The sequence below is a fragment of the Anastrepha obliqua genome, chromosome 2 (genome assembly GCF_027943255.1).
Source record: "Anastrepha obliqua isolate idAnaObli1 chromosome 2, idAnaObli1_1.0, whole genome shotgun sequence".
In the NCBI taxonomy this organism is placed as follows: Eukaryota; Metazoa; Arthropoda; class Insecta; order Diptera; family Tephritidae; genus Anastrepha; species Anastrepha obliqua.
In genome coordinates, this window is record NC_072893.1 from 85,872,796 (window position 1) to 85,891,749 (window position 18,954).

The 18,954-nt window shown below is 36.3% G+C and overlaps 2 protein-coding genes across 5 annotated transcripts in view; one reads left to right on the forward strand and one right to left on the reverse strand.

Annotated features, from left to right (window-relative positions):
- Positions 1 to 4,879: 4,879 nt before the first annotated feature.
- On the forward strand, positions 4,880 to 11,022 carry LOC129238239 (uncharacterized). The gene is made up of 4 exons (XM_054873280.1): positions 4,880 to 5,092; positions 5,162 to 5,487; positions 10,655 to 10,775; positions 10,831 to 11,022. The coding sequence occupies exons 1-4, from the start codon at positions 4,880 to 4,882 to the stop codon at positions 11,020 to 11,022; spliced, it is 852 nt and encodes a 283-aa protein (XP_054729255.1).
- A 1,755-nt stretch (positions 11,023 to 12,777) lies between these two features.
- LOC129237343 (mucin-2) overlaps positions 12,778 to 18,954 on the reverse strand; it is a 104,645-nt gene continuing 98,468 nt past the window's right edge. For all 4 annotated transcript variants that reach the window (XM_054872022.1, XM_054872025.1, XM_054872024.1 and 1 more), the window contains 8 exons: positions 17,561 to 17,681; positions 17,174 to 17,499; positions 16,955 to 17,105; positions 16,424 to 16,842; positions 14,616 to 14,778; positions 14,204 to 14,550; positions 13,460 to 13,737; positions 12,778 to 13,366 (listed from right to left, as the gene is read on the reverse strand). In XM_054872022.1, coding sequence (XP_054727997.1) covers positions 13,213 to 13,366; positions 13,460 to 13,737; positions 14,204 to 14,550; positions 14,616 to 14,778; positions 16,424 to 16,842; positions 16,955 to 17,105; positions 17,174 to 17,499; positions 17,561 to 17,681 — 1,959 coding nt within the window. In that variant the 3' untranslated portion in view covers positions 12,778 to 13,212. The remainder of the gene's footprint in view (positions 13,367 to 13,459; positions 13,738 to 14,203; positions 14,551 to 14,615; positions 14,779 to 16,423; positions 16,843 to 16,954; positions 17,106 to 17,173; positions 17,500 to 17,560; positions 17,682 to 18,954) is intronic.

Here is an 18,954-nt window from a genome sequence, read left to right on the forward strand (position 1 = left end):
AGCGCGCAAAACGCTTTGAAACTGTTTTCTCGCACTCATCGGCTTTGCTCTCTGCTCTTGTTGGCGTTCACTGTGTTATACACAAGCTTATTTGTATTGACTTGTGTATGACTGTATTGACTGTATGTAATCAGTTTTATCGCACTGACAATCTTTATCGCACTGACAATCTCGGCTCGGCTTTCAGCGCTCACTCTGGTCGCACCCTTATGCAAATACGGTGTAATGACGTTTGTGGAATGCCTGATTCCAAAAAACGGCGAGGAATGGACAAACCTGGGTTTTCTTCAACACTTTCGGCTACAACAGCAATATTTTCGGCTGTTCTTGAGCGACGTGCACGGGTTTTATTCTTGGTTTTATTCTTCACATCACTAACTTGCCCCAACAGCTCGTATTTTTCCACCAATTTCTGTATTGCGGTCCGACAAGGTGCTTCACAATGGCCCAAAAATGTTCGAGTTTTACGATCCGTCTCTGCCAAATTTTCACCATTTTTATAGTGAACTTTAATAATTTCAATGCGCTGTTTAAGCGTATATCGTTCCATGTTTAGTAATGGCGTAGTTTCTACTGGTCAAATATCAAAAACTGACAGCTTCAAAAGTGGCATCTACCGAAAAAGCGGGCTATTCAAAATAACACCTGTTCTTGGAAAACCCTTTACATGAACGACCGCTATAGCCGAGTGGGCTTATACTTGCCTACCGTCTGATGAATTCAGCTTTAAAGCTCATGAAAATACAAAATATTGAAAAACGATTTTCTAATGGCTCGGTAGGCAATGCCAAATCTATGAGTATTGCCCCATCGCCAATTGTATACGAGTATATGTACAGTGGGTAAATAACTATAGCGAGAAGAGAAACAATTTCTAACGCCGAACAGAGGAATTTCTGATAAGCTACTTCCACTCAACAGAGTATACTTAAGACTTTTTACTGGTTACTTTACATGAGATATGAACTTAAACAAAATTAGTCTCTCTGAGACCATCGTCTGTCGATTCTAACACTGAAAATTTAGCACACATTCTTTGTTAATATCCGACACCATGCAGAAGAAAGCTACACCACATGGGTGATATTGCCAAGAATTTATATCAACTATGAAGCATGCGGAAGTCGTAGCCAATGGGGTAGGTGCGTGACTATCATTCGGGACTGCGTAGGTTCAAATCTCCGTGCATGAAACAGCAACAACGATAGAAAAAGTTTTTTTTCTAATAGCGGTCGCCCCCTTGATAGGCAGTGGGAAACCTCCGAGTGTATTTCTGCCATGAAAAAGCTCCTCTTAAAAAAATATTTGTCGTTCAGAGTCCGCTTAAAAATGTAGGTCCTTCCATTTGTGGAACAACATCAAGACGCACGCCACAAACAGGAGAAGGAGCTCGGTCAACCACTTAACAAAAGTGTACGCGCCAATTATTTATTTATTTATTTTTATGAAACAATAAACCACAGAATGTGTTGGAAATTTTACAAACCCTTAAAGTATAGGTTATCTCAGTAGGCTTTGCGCAACACATCACAGTGCGCAGTAGCCTAATAATAGTAATAATAATAATACCTATAGCACAAGGGATTATTGAAAAATTTTGACAATTTATTTATTTCTTATATAATTTTAATCTATTTTTTAAGAAAAATATAAGTAGCTCATTTCACTGGAAAAGCCAGATAAATCCGAGTTCCAAAATGTTTGCAATTTAAAAAAATTCAACAAATTTTCATAAAAATTTCAGACTTTTTAATCACAATTTTTAGAACTTTTCAGTGTATGCAGTTTATAGCCCATTTAATTTTAGTAATAAAATACAATTTTGAATTGGCTCAAAAAACGCGTAGGTTTTTCATAATAAAATTCTGAAAAAAATGCAAAAATTAAATAGCAAACAAATAAATTGTAATAAGCTGGAGAATAAGTACCAGGGCAGTTCGATAAGTACTCGTGTTTGATGACAGAGGGTGTTCCTGAGTAAAGTTGGTGTTAGCTGTTAATTTCGAAGCAGTGTTTGGAGCAATTTAAGCGATATCCGAAGGAATTTTTGCATCGAGTTGTCACCGTTGATAAAACCTGGATTCATCATTACACACCAGAAACTAAGCAACAATCAAAACAATGGATTTCTCCCGGTGCATCTGCTCCAACGAAGGCGAAGACAGTCCCAGCGAACGGCGTCATCCTCATGGAAAAAGAAAGAACGATCACTGGACAATACTGCAGTGAGTTATTAGACCACTTTTACAAAAAATTGAAGGAGCCACGGCCGCATTTGGTAAAAAGGAAGGTGCTTTTCACCATGCGATAACGCACGAGCACATTCATCGCCGCCAAACTGCATGAATTGTGTTATGAATTGCTGCCGCACCCCCCGTATTCACACGATCTGGCTCCCTGCGACTTTTTTTTGTTCCCTAACATGAAGAAATGGCTCCCGAAAAAAATTAGTTAAAACGAGGGAGTCATCGCTGAGAAGTTCGACAAATCCTATTTTTTGGAGGGGTTAAAAAAATAGTCGGAGCGTTGGGAGAAGGGTATCATTCTAAAAGGGGACTATGTTGAAAAATAAAACAAATATTTCTTCATTTCTAACACGGGTACTTATTGAATCCCCCTCGTATATATGTACATTTTAATAATAATTTTCACCAAAATTTCAAACTTTTTAATTACAATTTTTAGAACTTTTCAGTGTATGCAGTTTATAGCCCATTTAATTTTACTAATAAAATACAATTTTGAAGTGGCTCAAAAAACGCGCAGGTTTTTCATAATAAAATTCAGAAAAAATTATAAAAATTAAATAGCAAACAAATAAATTGTAATAAGAAAATCATCATACATTTTTTAAAACTTATTTGTACGCCTCTGTTCACCGCTCATTTTAGCGCCACTTCTGATAAAATAATTCCTCCTGCTCATGAAAACGCCATGAAATGCTGGCGGTACGTAATTATAACAAATATCTACATCCTTTTTTGTGGTTTGGCCGATCTCATCCTCGTATTTTTGGCTTGAGTCTTGATGTTGTTCCCCAAATGGAAGGGTCTGCTTAATTGAAGGGTCTAAATGTTCGATGTCTCTGGATGACCCCGCGTGTTTACACTGTAAATATCAATTTTAGATCAAATTGATTAATGGTTGTGCATTAGTGTGAAAGACGCGTGCTTTATTTGTGCTCTTATATTTGCTTGTTTATTTTTATTATATTTTTATTTATAATATTACTCCTAGGCTAATTAAAGTTTATAACTACACTTAAGAGAATACCTTTTCATAGTCCAATATATAAATAAATTTAGGTAAAATGTTAAAAATATTGTACTAGTAAAATTAACTAAAGGTTATAAGAAATACTACCAACTAATATTGTTAATGTTACTAAACTACAGAAGATGTAATAAATAATGCTGAAAAATACTACATTAAAATTTTTTTTTTCAGAAATCAACAAACTCCGCCTTTTCCAAGCATATTCTGTCAATGTTGTGCCAATTATTCATTCTCAGACATCATTGAATATACCAAAAATTTTCCTGCAATCAGAGTTGCCTTATATGCTCAAGGCTTCATAAGATGCAATTCAGTGTGGACAGATTCGGGCATGCGAGTTTTTTGGTTGCCACTCCCTGTAACTTACGACCTATAGACTTTCTTTACTCTGTTTGACAAAAAATGTTCGCCAAGAATCTCCGAAAAGAATGAATTTAACGGTCTGGTTGTAAGTTCCATATCCACCATTACCTGAACTTCGATAGCTATAAGTATCCATCTTTACTTACTTAACCGTAGACTTAGGCTCAAGAGAGGGTAGGATAGGTAACCTATAGCTTCCGAAAAACTCTAAAAATGGGACATCTTCAATATTTTTTTTTTTAATAACATTGAACAAAACTCATCGCGAATTGTTAGAGTAATCACCGCCACCGATTCAACATTTCCATATATTGAAGGATGAAGTTGACGATTTTGACTAGAATGAAACAATACAGACGAAGAGCTTCAGCTGCATCATCAGACCTTATTCAGAGTCGGCCCTTTTCCTCTGGGTCCAACCCGTCGAAAAAACATGCATTGAACGATGACTATTGGTGACTATACCGCACTGGCTAGGCTTAATGAACTACTACAACAACAACAACCATGCAACAATAAATTCAGCGTGTAGTTATAAACAGAATTGAACACTTAAGGCTTGACAATGGCAATACGTATAAAAGTTCAATTATTGTATATCTCAATTTTTTGCTCAACAAATTTGCTCATAAATTATTCAAAACAAATTGTATTCACCTCTATGCCACAGACCTATAGAAGGTATAAGCGTGACAAGTCCAATTTTGCGTGCCTAACTTATCACAACTAACCTTGCTGGATTAATGCTGGACTAAGTTTTAAGTTGATATTTGAACCTTTCAAATTTTGGCCACAATATGTGGTAAAATTTCCCATATCGCAGGGTTTTAAAATTGATTAATTTTAAGTTGCAAAATTTGAAATTACCTTAAGAGTAGTGTTACGTATACGCGCTGTATGCCTGAGATACGATTTTTCAACTGCGAAGCTACCATTCGATAGTGCTCGGGTTACAAACCTCGGGAAGGGTTTCTCTATCAGCGGTCGACCCTCGGTAGCTAATGGCAAGCCTGCCACGAAAAAATTTCTCCATTTTTAATTTTCTCTATCAGTCTGATATACTGCACCTATGAACTCTTCAAATTGCACACATCAGTCAATCAAGAATTTTTAATTGGCGTGGCCCATATAATACACGCACATACATAAATATACACAAGCAAGAATACAAGAAAACTTTTTAAAGCAACTACTTGTATTTAAGCACAAACCGTCACACACTCAGTGCGATAAAAAGAAAATGCAGTTCGACCAACCGCAATTGCTCGCGCTTGTGATTTTTCTTAGCTGTATGCACTCCCGCACAGTCCAAGCTTACGATTGTCAAGTGTTGCTGGAAGATAAAGAAATTACCAATACTGATTGGGAGAGTTTGGAACCCTGTTTAGGTGTGGCCAACAGTGAGGACATATCGGCTAATACCAGTGAGAATGTTTGGCGTCTTATAAAAATTGTAATATATTTCTGAACACAACGAAAAAACCATAAAAAACTCATTTTTGTTGAATTTCTCATTTCCAAGGCTTTTGATGGTGTAGAAAATGTGCCGCCAGAGGTCTATGGCAAAATTCGTTTGGTGCTTAAAGCCATCACTGTCGAGGAGTTACATAACATTAGCATGTCACGCGTGGAGATAGTGGAGGCGTTTGGTGGTGTGCAAGGGTTGAGTAGCAATATGAGTAATGGATTTACCGATGCACAAATGAAATTGATTGCCAGCAAAGTGCGTAACGAGTGGCTGGGCAAGGAACCGGAAACATATTCGGAATATGATCTCATATCGATGGGTGAAATTATATGCCATTTGAATGAAAGCGATATTGAGAACATACATGCGGACGCTTTTAAGTAAGTAGAGAGTAAAATAATATAGTTTGCCAAATTTTTAAACTTTTTTGAATTTCCGACTTCCACTATGCATGCACATCTACACATAAAGTGACGATCAAAATAATAGCAGCCCCGCATATTGCCAACGAATGGGCGTCAATAACCTAAGTAATTTCACATATAAATCACGAAAAATTACATATCACAGAAAACTGTTAATGCATTTTTTCAATATTGGACAATATACTCCGTGCGTTGCGGGAAAAATTTCTTACCTTCCATAATTATTTTCTTTGGTTTTCGCCCATTTCCTCAAAAACATGTACTTTTTGTGGCTTTGATACTTTTTTATATGCGTCCGATCCCCCAACATTCTGCCCCTTACATAGTAAAGGATGATCAATTTATAGGTATCGGGTTTTAAATTGAAATAAAACAACGAAAGTTCAAATTTTTTGGCTAATTTTTATTTTTTTTTTTTTTGTGTAGAACCATTCATGATATTTATTTTTTAAAGATAGTCCTTTCCAAATGTTGGCCGCAACTGAGCCGTAATTCGACCATCCAATTTGGAATGTCTCGCTGGAGAAAAAAAAATTTGAATAGGTCGAGCCAAGGAGTACCAAGATATTTAGTGGCTCCTAAAACACTCAGGCTAAAAGGCTCATTGTATTTAGAGCTCTGGAAAGAGGGTAGATAGTCAAGGAGGAAACGAGAAAAGTATCAGAGAAAGAGATAGTAAAGAATATAGACAGAGGCAAAGGTACTTAGTCCTGTGAGAATTCTTTGACAAATCTGTATATAGCCTCCAATTTTAGAGAACGAATACTACTTATTCTCACGACATCGGAGCACAAAACTCGTAGCCTTGCTCTAGCAAAGGTAAGGCACTCACAGAGAAAGAGCTCAGTGCAATCCGCCTCCTCCAAGCAAGACAGACGCATCGGGTCCTCAATGATTCTAATGGTAGTCATATGCTGACCCTATGGATTGTGTCCTCTAATAATACCGATCATTAACCGAAGGTCTTTCCTTCCAAGCTTTAGTAGAAAGTTTGACAGTTTTCTGTTCGGACTTTTCCCAAAACACTTATAGCTAATCCAATTCATGATTCCTGCGGAACTGATTCGTCTTATTGGCTCTGGCCCATGTGGCTGAACAGCTGATCCACGGTTGGCCAATTCATCGGCAATTTTGTTTCTTTGAACACCGGAGTGTCCTAGAACCAATGCAAGTACAAACCTGTTCTGTCTTGCGACAGAATTAAGCTTCTTTTTACATTCTTGGATAATCTTTGAGGTTTGCTTCGCTTTCTCCAGGGCCGTCTGTGCTGCCTGACTATCACTGAAAACTCCAATCTGTTCCCCGCTCCATCTCCTCTCGATTATTCATTTGGCTACTTTCAGGATGGCAAAAATTTCCGTTTGGAAAACAGTTGTCATTTTCCCCATAGAATAGTGATACTTAATACTATCGTTTAAGTACCATCCGGCTCCCGACTTTATTTCATTCTTAGACCTATCGGTAAAGAAAATATCACGCAATGGAAATCTGACATCAAATTTCCTTCCAAAGGAATCTGTGGGTATCAGGTCGTCTTTAGGTGCCAAAAACAGTGGATACTGCTCAGATAGCAACTTAAAGATTTCTCTGTATCCTGAAGTTCCGCCTTCGTGCCAGAGACCATATTTATGGATTCTACATATTGCTTTTATTGCTTCCTATTGTATCTTAAGATATGTCTGTTATCGCTGGAGTACTTCGGTCGGTGCCTCGTGAATAACTTTAGTAATTTTGGCTTCCAATGCCTCAATCGAAGCTGGTTTCTACACAAAGCATTTAGACTTTACATACCCCACAAATAAAATTCCAAAGGTGTGATACCACATGATCTTGGAGGCCAATGACACTGGTCCGAGACGAAAGATATATTGTTTACCGAAATTACGACACAGTAAATCCATTGTTTCACGGGCTGTATGGAAGTAGCGTCGTCTTAGTTGAACCACATGCTTCAATTTCCGGCATCAAAAATTTATTTATCCTGGCGTCATAGCGTTCGCCATTCACAGTTACATTGGCGCTAGTTCGTCTTTGAAGAAATAAGAGCCAATGATTCCTCCAGCCCATAGGCCGCACCTACGGTTGTTTTCAATACATGTATGTAATGGCTTTGGGTTGCTCCTCAGCCCAAATACGGCAATTTTGCTTCAGCTATTTAGCCAAAAATGGGTCTCACAGAGCGTTCATTTCCTGAGTACAATTTTATGATTTGTAAACGTTGTTGAGGCGTAAGGCTTTCCATGATGAAATGTCCATGAATAATGAAAAAAATTATGTATTTAGTTTGACAGTTGTCGTGCGTGATCTGTCAAAAAACCCATATTAGAAAAAGTGCTTCTAATCTGATCAGCTTTTACATATAATATAATATATGTATTATGAATCTTGTTGTAGACAACAACATATACATATTTATACATATAAGTATAGAAATGTTGACTATTCAGGAGGTTTTGTTGACACCCATCTTTTCGTCTATTTATTCATTTTTACTTATATATATATATAATTGGCGCGTACACTTCTGTTAGGTGTTTGGCCGAGCTCCTCCTCCTATTTGTGGTATGCGTCTTGATGTTGTTCCACAAATGGAGGGACCTACAGTTTCAAGCCGACCCCGAACGGCAGATATTTTTATGAGGAGCTTTTTCATGGTAGAAATACACTCGGAGGTTTGCCATTGCCTGCCGAGGGCTGACCGCTATTAGAAAAATGTTTTTATTAATTTAGCTTTCACCGAGATTCGAACCAACGACCTCTCTGTGAATTCCGAATGGTAATCACGCACCAACCCATTCGGCTATTTCTTTATTTATTATTAAAAAAATATTATAATACTACAGCAAAAACTTTATAACTCAAAGTTTCAAACTGTGCACAAAATTTTAAAATATTTAACAAATGTTCATCAAATTTTTGCAGTTTTTTAGCCTATTCAATTTTGGTTTAATATTACGCAATTTTAAAAAGACTTAAAAATCGCGTTGATTTTTTATATAATATATTACTGTTACGAATTCAGGGTTATTCCCAAATTTTATCTTAAACCAATTTGAAACAGGCCAATAATGCGATGTCATATTCACCGATTTTTCGAAAGCGTTCGATAGCGTCAGCCATAGTATCCTACTTAAAAAGCTGGGTTCAATTAGTCTTCATCCTAGCTTACTTAAGTGGCTTGCATCTTATCTAACAGATAGAACTCAATTCGTTCGTATAAATAACATAAAATCTGATGCCATCAAAATCACCTCGAATGTGCCTCGGGCCATTATTTTTCTTAATATTTGTTAATGACACTCCAGACGTTTTCGAGACATCAGCTGACCTGAAAATTTACAGTCGGATAGAGGACGTAACTGACTGCATAAGACTTAGCAAGATTGGAAGCTTGGTGCAATGATAACTCCTTACCTCTTAATGATGGTAAATGCCAGCACATGTTCTTCAGTAGATGCAAAGTTACGATTGATTTCGATTACCCAGTACCCTCACAAAAATTTATGAAAAGAAAGACTTGAGGGTCATATTTACATCAAAAATGTCGTTTTCTCAACATATAGACTTTATGATTGCCTAGTCTAGATCTAAGCTTGGCTTTGTAATAAGGAGTTCCAGGATATTTCTACGCTGAAGAAATTGTATTTTTCTCCAGTGAGATCAAACCTTGAATATTGCAGCATTATTTGGGATCCATTCTGTATGGGCTCAACTTTAAGAATTTAGAAGGCTCAGAAACTTTTCACTAGATGTGCTATTCATTTACTTCGTTGGCCTTATAGTTTGCCTGCATATAAAAGTAGATAGGTATGTTCAACAATGCATACAAATGCGCAACATACCATTTCAGAGTGAGCAGTGCGTTCAAAAATGCAAATATGGCAGTACTGCAAATGCAACGCGTTCTTAAACGTCATTTTTGTATCAAAAGTCGTGCATTATTTGCAGCAAAAATTTTCACACTGCCAATAAATACGCTAGTACAATGTCTGATGAAAAGTGGGTATTTAATTATTTATTTTAGCTTTTAATACAAAAATTGATGAAAAATACGATATTTAAACTTTATTTTATTATACTTTTCTTGGTTTTAGTGATTACTTTAGTACATCGGAGATAAAATTACTGCTCAGAGTCCGACTGAGCATGGAGAACGAGTTCACGTCGGGAAGGAGGAAAAAGAGCGTGATCTGGGCTAAGGTCGTAGATGAAGTAAAAAAAGTTAATAAAGATTTAAAAATAGATAGAAACATCGCCCAGCGAAAATTTTCTAATTAACTCATCACATATAAGCGAATAAAAAAAAAGAAGCAATACATCCGGTAGAGAATCAACATCATGGCTTCAAAAAAAGACTTATTTTTGGGTATTTTCCATTTTTATATTAAACTTTTGACAAGATATGTCCTTCTTTTAAGCTTTACACGGTTTTTTCTTAAATTTAATAAAAGACTATCGGTTTTTTCCTCATATACATCGTCCATGACCAAGCTTAGTAACAATTCCATTTTACTGCACAGCGCGTTCATAAATGCAACAAATCTATTTGCAATTTTTCAACAAATCTATCAGTTGCATGAATTGTCACATTGACAGTGCTGCCAGTGCGCAGTACTTGCAGCGCATTATAATGCGTTTCTGAACATAGCCAATGTCTTTTGTTGGCATTACCAACTTTAGAAATGCGGAGAAAAATTTCATCGCTAATATTTATAGGAGACACAGTAACGAACCATATCAAATGCCACTTCTTGCTGGAGCTAATACTTTTTAATTGTCCCACTCGTAACCTTAGTCTCAGCAATATGTTCCATTTACCTTATCACAAAACCAATTTTAGTCGAAATGAACCGCTTGCACATTGTAAAAGGCAGTCTAACCAATTATCCAATCATTTAGATATATTCTCGAACTCACGAGAGACTAATCTGTGAGATACACTATTGTTTACCATATTTAAGCTTCAGTATTAGTAATCTATATGAGTTGTACTTTCATTGATGAAAGAATGAATAAATAAATAAATTATTGTATTATTTTTGTCTTTTGTTGACAGTGTTATACATTTTCTTCCATTTAATGAATGTTCTATTTTTTTGCAATAAATGAATTTCCACCTCAGAGCCGCTGCCGAATGGATTGGCAGTATTGAATCGTGTCCCGAAACTCAATTGCAAGCCTTTGTCAAATTAGCAATGCGGGAGGACGCCTTTGGCAAGGCTAAGGATTGGACCAAAATTGATGTATGTTAATAAATTCGAATTAAATTTATCATTATCATTGAAGAATATTGAATAGGTTAGTCTAATTGGCAACATCATCAACGGTCTATCCCAGCCAGAATTAGCTGCTATCGATGAGAATAAATTACAACTAAATCATTTCTATGTACAAAAGCAGCGTAAAAATGGTAAAGCTGTAAATTTCGGAGACAACACTGAATCTACTCATAAAACCAACGGCTCCTTCCAAAAAAAGAACAGTCGATGAAGAGCAGAAGTAAGCCGTGTTTTGAGTTATTAGAATAAAAGCAACAATAACAATATTAATAACTACAACCAAAAAATAGAAACAGCAACAAAAAATAATAATAATAATAAATGTAAAGAACAACTTATAATTTAAAGAAATAAAAAGAAATACAGATGTTAAATAACCTGGAAAGAACAAGGATATAACTTACCGACTATATAAAACGTTACCACAATTCACGCACACAAAACTTACAATATTAAGACTAGAGGTGGAAGAGGCTTCATTGAAATCCAAAACTTTCACAATAACCAAATCTCAGAATTAAGGTGATCTAGAAATTTAAAAAAATTGATTTTTTTTTTTCGATATTTCGAAAGTATAGTATCTTAAGAACATACTGTGAAGTTTGTATACGGAAATTCCCAATATTATAGCTTCTACAGCCCATTAACTAGGTAGAGAGCGGTGCTGTATCTCAAACTTTTAACTCATATACAATATCTCGAAATGACTTTTTTCGGCCTGGATTTGTCAAAAAACAAAAACTATTGAATCGAATCGTCTGCAATTTTAATATGATGTTCACAACATCAATGGCTATCGCCCGTACTAGAATCATATTATTTTTTCAATTATTTGGTATTTTTTATATTTAAAACTGAAAAAAATCCGATTTTCAAAGTGTCAAATTCAAAACCGCGCCATTTTGTGATTTTTTTTTTTATTCCAATACGGGACATAGTTGCAGTCACACTGATTAATATTTTTTTTGGTTTTTGTGTTTCACATAAAAAGAAGAGCCAAAATGGACAACATCGTCCAGGTAAAATTTTTCGGGAGCGTCAATATCAGCGTCATTTTTTAAATTAAAAAACAAATTTCATTTTTGTATGTAAAAGAAGTTAAATAAAAAGCCTAAAAAATTTAAATATTGTTTTTCATTTGTATTATTGTAAAAAAAATCCTGGAAAACCCCTACATTTTTGAGCTCTAGGCCACTGGGACCCCTTAAGGGACCCAAATTGGGGGACATCAGAATTCGTTTTAGAGGTATGGTTCCTTCGGCAAAGTTTCTTATTTTGATCCCTAGAATATGATTTTCACAGAGCAATGGGCGATTTTTTGCCTCCCCACAAATCGACCCGGCCTAATATACATATATGTATATGCGCAATACACTTAGGCGCGTTTTGAAATGTCCAGCAACCCATTAATAACGTGCAGATTTGTTGAGAGTTCTTTGAATATTTTACATTTTTTATAAACGAGCGTAGACTTTTGGAGTTTCTCATAGTTGCGTTTCAAATAAAATCTATTATTGATTTGTTAATTGTGTTAAATTTGAATTATGCATTTAATTTAATAAAAATAAACCTCAGAAAGTTAAAAATTGTTTTCGTTTTTTTCCCTTTTTCAAATAAGCCGACACTTATGGCACTAAGTGTATACCTATATGGGGTAAATGAAATCGAATGATTTATCGATAAATATTTTTGTAACAATAAAAGTTTTGGTCGAACTTTGTACACAAAAATCAGCTGAACCACACTCACGCTCACTTTCTGTAAAGGGTAGAAAGTGCCACACATTCACCTCGTCAGAGTGCAACAATTTGAGACAATAACATGAAAATTTGGCAGCTCTGGTGGAAGGTGAAATGAATGTGACGTTATTGCGAGAAACGAAAACCCTTTTAGGGAACCAAATATTGAAACAGCTCTATTTCATTTAACAACTATTATATATTTATCTTTTTATAAAGTCAAAGGTTTATTTTGCATGAATACGAATTAATACGTGTATGTTAGTAATAATAAAATGATAAAGTTAGAAAATTAGAAAAAGTTAGACAAATTATTAGCGGTTATTTCAAATTTTTTGTAATCTATTAGTCAATATTTTCAGATTTTTTTTTAATTATATAACAACACTTACATTGGTTTACTTAAATTCATATACATCACACAACAGACGGAGTGCAGTAGTAGCTTCTCAATACACATTTGGTACAAGTATTTCTAGTTATACAAATAAATATGTAAGATAAAAAGAATCTTGTGTGCTAAGGTAGAGCTTAGATATGATGTTTATTCGAAGAAGCCTAATTTTAAATTGTCAAAATCGCTTTGAAAGAAATATGTTTGATTTATTATTTCCACACAATAAAATGAATACAGGACAAGCCGCTTTTCAGCGCACACTTGTTCAACGTTTCTCATTTATCGGCGATAATGTGTTGCTGTTTCGTGAGCTGGGTCGCTCTATGGTCATCGTCTGCTGCGGCACTTGACTATCCGGGCTAATACCAAGTCCTGTGTAAATCTCTTTCATTACAAAGAGGATAGTGTCCTCGGATTCCCTGTATTGCAATTGCATTTATGTATTAAAATATTTTCTTTTATAATTGCAAAAATATGTGGTGGATATATAGAAGTGTGATGAACCTACTTACCAATAGCAAACATGAGCGCCCAAGGCGAATATGTATTCGTTGATAAATTCCAGTGGTGCTTCTTGGAGAACATAATCAATACGTTTAGAATCGTTTAATTTGCCAAGAGGAAAATCAATTTCAACCAAATCGGAATCGGTTGATACAGAATCCGAACGGGTACGGGGTGTTTCTGTGTTGACTTGCGAGGAGCCAGCTTGTTGGTCATCGGGTAAGCTCGACTGTGTTGTTTGCTGTTGTTGTGATTGTTTCTCTGCTTCTATTTGCATGCTTAAAACCTAAAGAGAAATTGGGTGCATTGAATTTGAGTAAGAGCCTAGTAATTCGAAAGTCATTTACATATGTCCTGACATGTAAATATACTAAACATATCTGCAGCACAAACTAACTACGGAAGCTGCAATTAGTGGTGCCATACCTTAGCCATAACCGTAACTATGCCAATCAGCTGTTCTGATCAAACGAAGGTGCCGCATCATAGCGCCATAGCCATAACCGTAGCCGTATGTATCTGTTGAATTTTGGATTTTCCCCGCAACCGTAAACAACTGTGAAATACTTGACATTTGTTTCGATATTTGTTTCGACAAATGTTTTCATTGATTCTACTTCAATATCAGCTGTTTATGGTTATGACATGACTAAACGACACATATTGTTATGTTGCGGCTATGGTTATGGTTACGACTATGGCGCAAACAATTGCAGCCTTAGTTAAACTTTACGAAACTACGCTCTCCATACCTTATCCACTTCCTTTGTCATGTTCTCCTCAGCTTCACGTCTGTTTCGTATCGACCCACCCAAAAAGTTGACGCTATCCAACGTATTCTTGAATGTGTCTAAGAAGCGTTGCTTCAAATCAGCACCCACACGCGTCATTGTCTCCTTCAACTCCAAATGCATACGTTTCCGTCCTTTGTGGTGTGGTATCAGTACTGGTCGTACACCACTTAAATCAGGATTAACTAGCGCCTCAATGCGATAGGCGACGGGGTCGAATGGATGGAATATATTGTAAAAACCGGCGCAAGTGGGTAAGCGAAAGTCGAGACCAAGCTTGTCAATGCCGCGTATCGTCACGAACATACCTTAGCAGAAAACAAATCGTAAATAATTTTTTGAATGTGATAATGTGAATAGTGAAAGCACTTACCAATAGGCGAGCCCAGTGCGAAGAATTTTTTCGGTTGAAAATTCAGCTGCGTATAATGTATAAAGGGCTGACCAGTGCCGGCATGGCCCATAGTATAGGTGGTGACGCTCAAATCATCGTTGTTCGTCTCCATAGGGCTTGTGCCATGCTGATCGGGGTTTTCCTGCAAACAAAAAATTCCAATATTTTAACTCTTCCGGGGATCTTCCACCTATGAGGTTTGAAAAAATCTATTTTGTTTTTGCTTTTTTCGAATCTATAAGATTTTGGAAATGTAGCGATTGTTGTAGTTGCAGTCACAACTGCTGTAATGCATGATTTTTTCAAGTATCACGTTCGATGTGAAATTCTGGCAACCTTGACCAAAGCATAGCTTTTTAACTGTCAAAAATTTGGCTATTATTGCGCTTAAAGTGTTTTAAATCGGCATCACAAAATTTTGTTGGTCCGATTGCTTCATTTTGTTCTTTGTCATTTTCAATAATAAATTACCGTTAATATTGAAATTATTAAGAAAAATATTTATATACATATTTTATATTTATATTTTTATTTATCTATTCAATGCAAATAAGAGTCAAGCATCGGAAAAGGATCAGCTAAGCATTTGCAACAGTGTTGCAAACCTTCGTAAGTGCTGCAATACAAGGTCGTTTGAAAAGTCTGTGCAAATATAAAACCTACTTTGTTTGGGGTAGACATTTTTTTATTTTCTGGCATAGTCTCTTTTTAGTCTTATAAGCCTCATCTGCTCTTCTAGTTTGTTAATCCCCTCAAAATAATAGGATTTGTCCAAGTCTGAAAAATAGCCATTCGTTTCTGCAATCACCTCCTCGTGTGCATAAACTATTTTTTTCTGCCAGCCATTAATTCAAAATGGGGAACAAAGAGTTGTCCGAGGGATCCGAGGTAACCAAGTCTGGAGAATAGGGGATGTGAAACTAGCTGAGGCTTGTGCTGGTGCCTTGTCGTGATGGAAAAGGAAAATCAACCGACTTCTTCGATTCGAACGAATGCCAAACTCAAAGAAATATACCGATCTGGCTGAAATTCAGTGTGTGCTTTTCTAAGAGATGTGCGAGATATGCGCCAGTAGTGCCATCACTCTGACTGTGCACAGACTTCTCAAACGACGCTTATACTGCCGCTTTTATTACGTGGCTCGAACAAGCCCATATTTTGCATCCTTGTATCTTTGAGTACGTTTTCTCGAAAGTGCTTTTGACATGACCATTCAAAAAATAATGAATAGATAAGGATGCATTTTTCAAAGAATACACAAAAAATGTGCCGTTAGCGTTTGACACAAGTTATTTTTTTCTCCTTCTAAAGAAAGTGAAAAAATTAGCTTTTTATTAGAACTACAACCATTTGACGAACTTTTTAAATTTAGTAGGGACCGTACATCTTGTATGCGCCGAATCGAATCAACGATATGACAAAACTTTTTCCAAAAGCTCCATTTTAGGTTAAAACAAAGGTCAACCCACGGACAAGAAAAAACTGCGCAGAATTAGTGTTAAAATAGTCGTTCCCACAACATTCGGTTCTACGTTACCGGTACGACCCGGATTTATATCCGGCCAATGGCTGTCACTCCACTAGCATTCCCCAAATATTTATGGGGAATGTTTATGCTGTTACAACAACAATAACTGTTAAAAGAGTGCAAATGATAATACGGTGAAAAAAGAAACTGTATCTCAATTGCGTTATTCGTTTCCCTACAATTAATTCTCATTTATCAATATTGGAAGATGGTATGAACGATAGAAGACACAATTAAAGGGATAAGCATTTCTACTTACTAAATTCTGCTCCTCAGTTTCCTTCGGTGCCTTTTGGTGGCAAAGCAAATCAAAAAGTATCAACGAGCCCAAACTATGCCCAGCCACCGAAACACCGCCACTGAATTCTGGATGACGTTCACGGTATTTATTATACACTTCATTCATCGATGCCGCTACTGTGTTCATAATCTTCTGGCAATATTTTGGACTGGTGTAGAAGAGCACGTCGAGCAATGTGTTGTTGGTGAAATTGCGTAATTTCGGTATTGACTCCAAAGTAATTGAACGCAGTTTTTCATCGATTCCCATCTCCTCGGAATGTAAGTGGCTGTGCCACGAAATTGGCAGTACTTCAACGCGACCTACTAAGCCCATATCAGTTGAATTTTTGTAGTGTGACTGCACCAGAGCTTGTGCAATGTTGCGGAAATCGTCAACTAAAAAGCATGGGGAAAAAAGTATATGAGACAGACATATTTGTAAAAGTGGGTAAAGCAATTTTGGACATTAACAAAATTATTAATTTCGAGTATTCGCAATTGCACTAACCAACTTCATCAACGCTGCGCATTTTTAAATCACATGCCGCACCAATGCCATGTACCATAAGCAATAAGTGATCGACCCGTTCCGATTCACCCTGTTCAATAGTGAATTCTTCAAGATCGCGTTTAACCACGCGGGGCCGTGTTGTCGTTTGCTGCGTTAAACAATTGTAAATACATTTATACTTTGTCAGATCAATCATAACTCCAAAAATAAACTCACTGAAGTGCCTCCCCAGGCATCGCTGGATTGCTGTTGTTGGAAGTGTACAATCACAGTTGGTCCATGGAATGTCACTTGTTCATTCATAGAGAGTACGATTTTCTTATGCCATTCTCCACTCTCGACTGCCTGTTTGTACTCGTTTTCGAGCAGATCGGCAATTGGCTCCTCATAGGGCACCATTTTGGAATCGGTGCCTTTATAGAACCATGAACACCGCCTCACCTCAATTGGTGTACACTCCCAGTAGACTGATGTTTTAGTGCGTTCCTTTATATTGACATCATAACGACCCCCTTCAACAGCGACAATATTCGGAGCATTGTCTGCAAGTGGAAGTTATGAGTTTCATTACTTATTTATATAAGAATTTTTTGGTAAACTTACCGCTCATGAAGAAGGTGGATTCCAGCAAACCAGAATCGTAATGACTAAATGGTGTCCAAACGAACTTGTTATTACCGGACGGCCGCTTGTAGAACCAATGCTTTAATGCAGGCGAGTAGGGCTGTAATAAATAATTTAAATGTGATGCAGATGTATAGTTGTTATGATAAAAATACTCTGGAAAGTTTGCTATTGTCTATATAATCTAATAGTAATATTTAATAATAATCCTTCGATAATTTTTTTAAGGGGGGGGTAAGGGATAAAAATCGATTTTTTTTTTGCATGTTATTGTAGTAAAACATTTCAAAAATACCGCGTTAAAATTTTAAGTCAATCCGAGCAAAACTTTTTAAGTTATAGAGCATAAAGCCGAGCCCTCAAACATCTGCCGAGACGCAGCAGTTGCGCGCGTAGTCCGTTACAAACGTATACCTGCGTGCGGACTCAGGTATACTTTTGTATCTGTCTATTGCTCCAAAAATATTTCTAGTACATTCTTTTGTATTCAATAACAGCTGCTGAAGCTTCAAACTATGTATTATACCTACCCTATATAACAACTGTAAATCTCAAAGGGAGCAGAGAGAAGCATCAGTTTGTCGTGCGACGCTGACTTGAACGGTTGCGACGCTGTTACTTTTCTTTAGTATTTTTATTAAAATGCCGAGATTATCTAAAGTAACTAGAAAAGATCAACGTAAAGGAATTCGTTTAGACAGACCAAAAAAACGACGTAAGTAGAGAGAAAAAAGTATTTTCTTGACGTTTTCATAACTTTAAACGCGGTTTTCTCGAACCTTTTTTTTTTTAAAGTGCGTAGTCATTGGCATTTGAAAACTACTCAATCGATCCTTTTGAAATTTTGCACACATATTTTACATATAAAAAACCTCCCCCCAACGTTTTTTTATATTAAGGGGGTTTTACACCTACAAAATGGCGGCATTTTTTCGTCAAAAATCACTTTTTACTTCAAACGACTACCAAATGGCTGAAAATGAAAATAAATCATCAAAATAAGCGTTGGGGGGAAGTTTAACTCATACTTTAACTAAATTATTCGATTTTTTTGATTTCAGATGATTCTACGCTGAGATATGCTGACTACTGCAAAATGTATTTTTGAAAAGACGTCTACGTAAATGTGCTCTCATTCGCTCATTTTGCAATATTTTTACATTAAAATTTTATCAAATATTCTTGAAATGTTACTTTATAATATGCAACAACTTTTAATAAACTGACTTGAACCGTTTCGCTACAATAAATTCATGAAAAAAGTGTTTTTTTTGGCGTTAAACTCCTACCTAACCAGAATTGACCTCGACATAGTCAACATATGTTCTGCACGCCAAGATACCTCAAATCATACTAACCATCTCTTCACATGC